The sequence below is a fragment of the Falco peregrinus genome, chromosome 5 (assembly GCF_023634155.1).
Source record: "Falco peregrinus isolate bFalPer1 chromosome 5, bFalPer1.pri, whole genome shotgun sequence".
Taxonomy (NCBI): Eukaryota; Metazoa; Chordata; class Aves; order Falconiformes; family Falconidae; genus Falco; species Falco peregrinus.
In genome coordinates this window covers 96607069-96614023 of record NC_073725.1, presented here as the reverse complement: position 1 = coordinate 96614023, position 6955 = coordinate 96607069, and the positions used below count along the sequence as shown (strand labels likewise).

At 50.4% G+C, this 6955-nt stretch overlaps 1 protein-coding gene across 4 annotated transcripts in view; it reads left to right on the top strand.

Moving 5' to 3' along the window:
• The first annotated feature begins 1536 nt into the window (after positions 1–1536).
• Positions 1537–6955, top strand: part of MITF (melanocyte inducing transcription factor) — a 110233-nt gene continuing 104814 nt past the window's right edge. For 2 of the 4 annotated variants that reach the window (XM_055805103.1, XM_055805102.1), the window contains exon 1: positions 1537–1855. In XM_055805103.1, the coding sequence (XP_055661078.1) occupies positions 1752–1855 (104 nt within the window). In that variant the 5' untranslated portion in view covers positions 1537–1751. The remainder of the gene's footprint in view (positions 1856–6955) is intronic. The other 2 variants (XM_055805104.1, XM_055805105.1) reach the window with 2 other exon arrangements.

Here is a 6955-nt window from a genome sequence, read left to right as displayed (position 1 = left end):
TAATTAACCTTGCTATTAAGTCATTGCTTGGGGTTTAGCAGCTGCATAATAATCTGGAACCTAAGTTTCTAAACCAAGCTACAATTCTTGGTTTTATTTCACCTACTGTCATGCTGCCTGAGACAAGCAGGGTCCTGGCTGGCTGGGTGTGAGCAGTGCCCAGTGCACCACCGAGCAGCCTCGGCAGTTGTGGCCGAGGAAAAGGATGTGGCAAAGCCTCGGTGCTGGCTTCTCTGCTCTGCTGGGCTTAGTGGTGCCGCACTGATACAAGAGGAGAGGTGTGATTTTAGCTGTGAGCTATACGATGGCACCAGAATCATTAGGTATCAGTTACCAGCAACATCCTCAAAACATCCTTTGAGTTGTGCTGTGACTTCGTTTAGTGAGGTCAGAGCTCTGGAGAAATGTCACGAATGAATGACATTTCCTATGGCATTTCTGAATGGAAGGTCCCTGTCAACCTTACGGCACAGCGCTAAGGAGGCAGGACAGAGCTGAGGAAGGTTTCTTGGATTGTAAAGGGAAACATCCTGATAGTCGGTGCTGATACACAGGCCCTCGTAAGCGTGGCAACTGAGCCTGTTCCTGAAATCCCGGCCTCTGCAGCACCAAAGACCCAAACTGAAGAAAAAAGAAAGGTCAAACAGTCATTTAATAAGTCCCGGGTGGGACCTTCCACCTCCAGGGTCTTTGAACCCAAGGAGGGACCAACAGACTGAGCTGGCACTGGACACTCCTGATCCCCCTGTGCTGAGCCCTCCGAGCCCACCCTCCTGCCTTGGTCCTCCCAGGACATGGTACGGGCATGGCGGAGCGTGGCAGAGGCCATTCCTGCCTCTGTGCTCAGAGACGATCTGCTCAGGGTTCCCTCACCCTGCCAACGGCCCACCCAGGAGACAAGGCGGTATTAAAAAATTTCTGTTGCAAATAATTGGAACCCAGCTGGCTCCGGAATTAATTTTACGGCACCTTTCTTCACAACACTTATGAGCTGTTGCCTGTTTATAAAGGCACATGAAGTCTGAAGGAAGCTTCTTGGCGCTGTAAATTCCCGTGCCAAAAACTCGCTCTGAAAAGTGCCAACAGTGCTGGGACGCGAATGCCCATCGCTTTTCTCCCCAGCACCATAAATCACCGCCAGTGCCCTCCCCATGGCCTGTAGATCACCTGTTTGCCTCGAGCCCCCCCGCACCCTCCCCTGCCGGCCCTAACGCCCCCACTGCTGCCTGCACGCCCGGCAGGGCCCGTTCCCCAGCCCCGCTCCCCAGGGTGCGATGGACCCCCCGGGCTGTGCGGCAACCCCGGCTACGGCCCGGGATAACCCCCCGGTACAAGCCCCCCGGGACAAGCCCCCCGGGACAAAGCCCCCCGGGACAAAGCCCCCGCTCTCCTCGGGGACCCGCCGCCGGCCTCGCGCGGCGCTGAGGGCAGGCGTGACGTCACGCACGGCACCCTCCGCCGCCCGCCTGCCGTCAGAGCCGCGTGACGTCACGGGGCGGGGCGGGGCGGCAGGTGGCGCGCGGGGCGGGGCGGGGCCGGCGCTCCCGGCTGACAGCGGCTGGGCCCGTCCCGGCGCGGCCCGGCGGGAGTTGTAGTGCGCAGCGGGCGGAGGCGGCCCGGCCGGCCCCGGGGCGGACTACAAGTCCCAGGCGGGGCGGGCGGCGGCGCTGCGAGTGTGCGGGAGCGGGCGGCGCGGCGGGGCTCGGCGCGGCGGTAACCTCCCGTCTCTCCCTCTCGCAGCGGCGGCGACGATGCAGGCGGAGTCGGGGATCGTGCCGGACTTCGAGGTGGGCGAGGAGTTCCACGAGGAGCCCAAGACCTACTACGAGCTGAAGAGCCAGCCCCTCAAGAGCAGGTGGGACGGGCGGCGGCCGGGGGACGCGGTGCCCCCGCTGCGCCAGGCCGTCGGCGGGCGCCCGGCGACACCCCGCGCTGAGGCGCGGCGCCCCGCGCGGCCGTGCGGCGCCTCCTGCCATAATAGCGGCGTTGTCGGGCGGGAGGGCGGGCCGGGCCCGCGTTATGTAAAGGGCATTGTTGGCCGTGCGGGGCCTCCCTGCCGCGCCGGGGCGGCCCGTGGGGGCAGCGGGCGGGGGGCGAGGCACCGGCGGCACCTGCCCGGGGGGGCGCCGGCCCTGCCCGGGCCCCGCAGGTGCGGCGGCGGCGGGTGCGGGCCGCCCGCAGCTGCAAAGTTGTTGCAAGGTCTCGCAGCGTCTCAGGTGGTTCTGGGGGTTGTTTTTGGCGCCGAGGGCCGCTCTGTTATGTGCTGCGGGACTGGAAACTTTTGCCTGGGGACATCGCTTTCTTCCTGAAGTGTTTTTTCCACGCGATAGACCCTTTGCTCTTATCTGGAGCAGCTGCGGCACGCAGATACGCTCTGTGGAGGCAAGCACGGTGGTGTGCACCCCTCTGCTTGCGGGGTGTCGGACCCGCTCCCCATCCTAGCGCTGGAAGAAGTGAGGCACTGCTCTCCCACACCCTGAGCATCCCACCGTGTCTGTGACAGCACGTTTCTCCTTCCTCTGGCTTGCCATTCGGAGCACCCCGGCAGTAGCAAACCCTCCATTTCGTTACAGCGCTCTCCTAAGCCACAGTCAGCTGCGCGTAAGGTCATTGCTGCGAGTGTCATGTTCGTAATCAAGCCTGTTGTTAGCCTGTCTTTGTAGTCACGGTTTTCAGTTTTGAACAATGCTCTTCGTGCGTCTGTGCGTGCAGTCAGAAAATGAATGGGAAGGTAAATATAAAAAAACTGCTAGAATGAGCTTAGATTGTACCGCCTGCCAGAGGCGCTTCAAAGTAAATAAATTAACTTTTGATCCTGCTCTGAGTGTTTCAGAAACATCAAAGGTCTGTTAGTAAAAGATGTTACAAATTCTGTCACTGTTGCAAGGGCTGGCAAATCTGGGGCCGTGTCCTCTGGCCTGTCTTCACAGCAGCTCTACCTCTCGCTGAACCTGTGGTGTTGCTCAGAAATGGTGTGTGTAGTGGAGGTGATGTGCAGCCTGACGGGCTAACTAAAGGTGCCAGAGTGAGCAGGGAGGTTGCCATTATCCGGGTAATTAGCTGGGAGCCAGGCTAACATGCAGGCAGGGAGAGGACAGTGCAGAAAGATGGGTTGATGAGCAGGGATGGGTTCCAGCTGTGTTGGAGGCAGCTGGGAGACCCACAGGGCTTTGGCCTCATTGCCTGCGTCGCTGGTGGAGTGGGGCAGGTGTGGGGTAGATCGTGATGACTGTGCCGTTGTTAAATAGCCCTGTTTGCACCAGCTGTGGGTTCTAACTGGTGTGGGGGAGTTGTCCCTTTGTGGTTGTCCACTTTGCAGTCAGCAGCTTTTCTATGCCTTTAGGTGGTGTGGGCATGGAGCATAGCTAGCAGGTCTGTGTTTGACCTTGCACAGATGTTCCAACTGCTTTTAATTCCTGTGTGTTGAGGCTTTGGGACCCGAATGCATCCCTGTGTTGTTCACTTCTCTCAGGGAGGTGTGAATAAATATATTCTGTAATGAAGCGCTGGAGTATTTAGCCATCTTCTAAATGTTGTCACTTCAAACTGCCCTGGACTAATTGCCCCGTTACGTTCTTACTTGATACTCCTGCAGAGCTGGCACTGCCCACCCTTTGGGTTTAAAGGGTCCCCGGTGTCAGTCATCTGGGCATCCTGGTGGTGCCCTGGGCCAGCATCTGTTCTGATGTCTCCAGGAGGGCTTGCTGAGTAGAAGTGACTGGCTTGCCCTGGTCTGCCTCGTGTTCCTCCACACGTCTCCATGTACAGAAGAGGGAGCCCCGAGGGTGGAATAAACGACCCATGGTTTTTCTGGCAGATAGCAAGCTGACATGTTAACCTCGGTGTGGAGCCTGCCCAGCTCACGTACAGCTCTTACCTGGAGGTAAAGTCTCAGTTGTCTTCCTGGTCTTGTGGGAGATGAAGAAGCCAAGGAGCCAGGGGCCCTGCCTGGTCCATATAAACTTGTCCCTGGAGCCAGGCTGATAAAACTTGCTGATAACGGGAGGCAAAAGTTGCTCACAAACCTGTTTGCTTCATGATGTGCAGATTGTAATCTAGGAGGACTTCTGTAGCCCTTCAGCTTTGCTCAGGCCTGAAACCAGTCTGACTGATGGTTATCATGGGTATCCAACATTACCCTGTTGCTTTCTCTTGTGGCTTTAAATCAGAGTAATAGCACCGGGTGAGCATGGTGTAGTGATGGGACTGCGGCCATGGGAATTGCTGTCTTACCGTCTTCTCCACAGCCTTGCTCTGGAAAGGTTCCTGAGGAGCAGGCAAACCAGGGGCAATAGCTGATGTTAGGAATGAGTCTAAGTAGCAATCTACTCTTTTTCCCTGGTGAGAACTGCTGATTTCCTAGCAACATTCAGGACTTTCTCTGATCTCTTTTAACAATAAGAAGTGAGAAGCATCCTGGGCTTACTCTTAGCAGCTGAAATTGTGAGTATATAGAGAAAGCCATCCAGCTCAGAAATATCTAAGAATGCCAGTGCTCAGACCCAAGAAGGAACTTGTTTTATTGCCCAGTTAAACTTAGCCCTGCTGATACTGCTGTCCTTCACTCAGTAAAACTCTCCGGTTTGCTTCTCCCCAGACTGCTTGTTTTCCAGTATATAACAACCAGTTAAAGATTTCTCCTCTTCAGTGTGCCCTCACAGTTACTGCATCCATGTTTCATAATTCAGGTCTGCAATCCAAAGCCACAAGGGGTCCAATAATAAGTTTTTTGCAGTAAATACTGTACTGACTTAGGCCAAGCCGCAATTGAATGCTGGAAGCCAAGGAAAAATGTAAGCCCAGCAAAAAGCTTTAATCACAAGGGATGGAGAGAATACGTGGGGCTAAGATACATCAGTTCCAACCCTATTTCCTAAACCCCTCTGACTCTGGAGAAGTTAACTTCTTGTGCTAAGTGCTGGCTACATTTAAGGGTTCTCTGGAATTTGCTGTGGTTGAATGTCTTTGAAAACTGAGAAGATGTTTCAGTTGTGTTGGTTTCTCCAGAGTCACTTTTCACTGCGGGAGGAAACTGGACTGTATGACTAGCCAGTAAGACAATGAGATACATATTTATTTTTCCCTCACATTCATACTTTACTTCTCTCCTGCCGTACTCCAAGAGAATAATAGTTTTAATTGATAAGTACATGCACTTAAATGTGCATGTGCTTGGGTAATGAACAAGTAAATAAGTTTTCTTTCCTGGTACAAGCACTGCAAAATGAAATTGATAGAGTTTTGCTTTCAGGCAATCAGTTGAAGAAGAAAATCAGTTATTACCCAATGTAAACACAGATCCTGACTGTCTGCATGCAGTCATCAGGGCACTGTAGGCTCAAGTTACATGTATCGGACTGCTAATGAAGATTCTTTAAAGAATTTGACTTATTAAAGCAATGTTTTGGATATCAAACTGGTATCTGGAAGTAAAGACTTTACAGTCTGCCTTTGTGCAGGATGATCTGAACTAACCCAGATGTGGCAAATAGAGAAAAAACTTCTATATTTAATTGTTTTTCTTTGTTTTCTGGCTCTCTGTAATGTGTGTCTGTTTGGATGGTATGCGCAACATAGCAGGCACCAGCAAATGATTGTCAGTTGTGTACCTGCAGGTAAATGATTATAATTTGTTTGTGATCTGTGCTATTTTCTGTTGCCCTTTCCCAACTTATTTATTCTCAGACTGGTTAAAAAGCACCTGAATGATGCAGTTACTGAATTATTTTTAGTGGAAAAAATCATTAGGAAATGCTTTTAAGTTGCATGGTAGTTTTTTATTAGGAAGCTTGTTCTTGTTTTATGAGCAATAGCATTGAGATATAGAGTTTGTCATTATTAAAGCAGTAATGTTTTTATAAAATTTTCAACATTCCTGGTGTTCAAATGTGTGGTTTTTTTTTTAATATAAACCTTCAATATTTTACTTTTATTGGCTAGTACCTTATCTCTATCCAGTTGGCATCCTCTGTAAAACTCTTTTTATTTTGATTCCACTCCCCACCCGGTGTTAAGTCTTGATTTAGTTAAAACTGCTTTTAATACACAATGTTTGTTGAGGAAATATGCGTTTCACCGAAAAGGCACACATTTTTGAAATGTGTACTTACTCTGGAGCCAAAGAGGACTTTTCTAAAGTGCCTTAGTCTGCAGATGATCAAATTTGATTTTGTAAATGAACTTTGCAGCGTGATTGAATTTGAACTTGATTACATTAGACTTAACATTGAGTTTGTGCCTTGTTGGAGGTAGTCTTTTCATATTACTGCTATTTATGGATCTTATTCAAGTGTTTTATATTCTGGTTGGGTTCTGCAATGCAGTTTGTTCAAGCTACTGCTTATATCTGTTCCAGTTGTGCAAGAAGTGGAAAATATCCTTTATTTAGAACAGGTCACATGTGCTTGCATCCAGGAACCGCGTCTCAGTGTGTTTAAAAAAAAAAAAAAAAAAAAGTATCTTGGAGGAACAGATTTTAAAAGTTCCTGAAATATTTTTCCGTCTGTTACAGAGGAACATTACATATTTTAAACTAAAAGTTAATAATAGCTGAGTTTAAAGTGATACGTAGGCTAGCACTCACTGAAGTCAATGGTATAAGTCTTAACCGGCACCAGTGGGAGTAGAGCTAAGCCAAAAGTATGTGTCTTTGAAATCTCTCTGGTAACATTTTTGTGAGTGAGTCAATCCCATGTTTATTCTGCACCTCAAATTCGCTTCACTATGAAGGAAACCCTCACCACATCTTTTTGTACTTATTTATTTTTCAAAACAGCCTTATAAGGAAAGGCTGCAATTGGAGTGTCTGTTGTATAAACATGTGGAGACAATGAGCAGTATTTCTTTGTATTTCTTTATACTGGGAGCCAGTGCTGCTCCCTGTCTGTAGCGGAGCGTTTTCCATCGCAAGAGATCCTTGCTGACCTTTTCTGTTCTGCGAAACTCTCACTCTGCT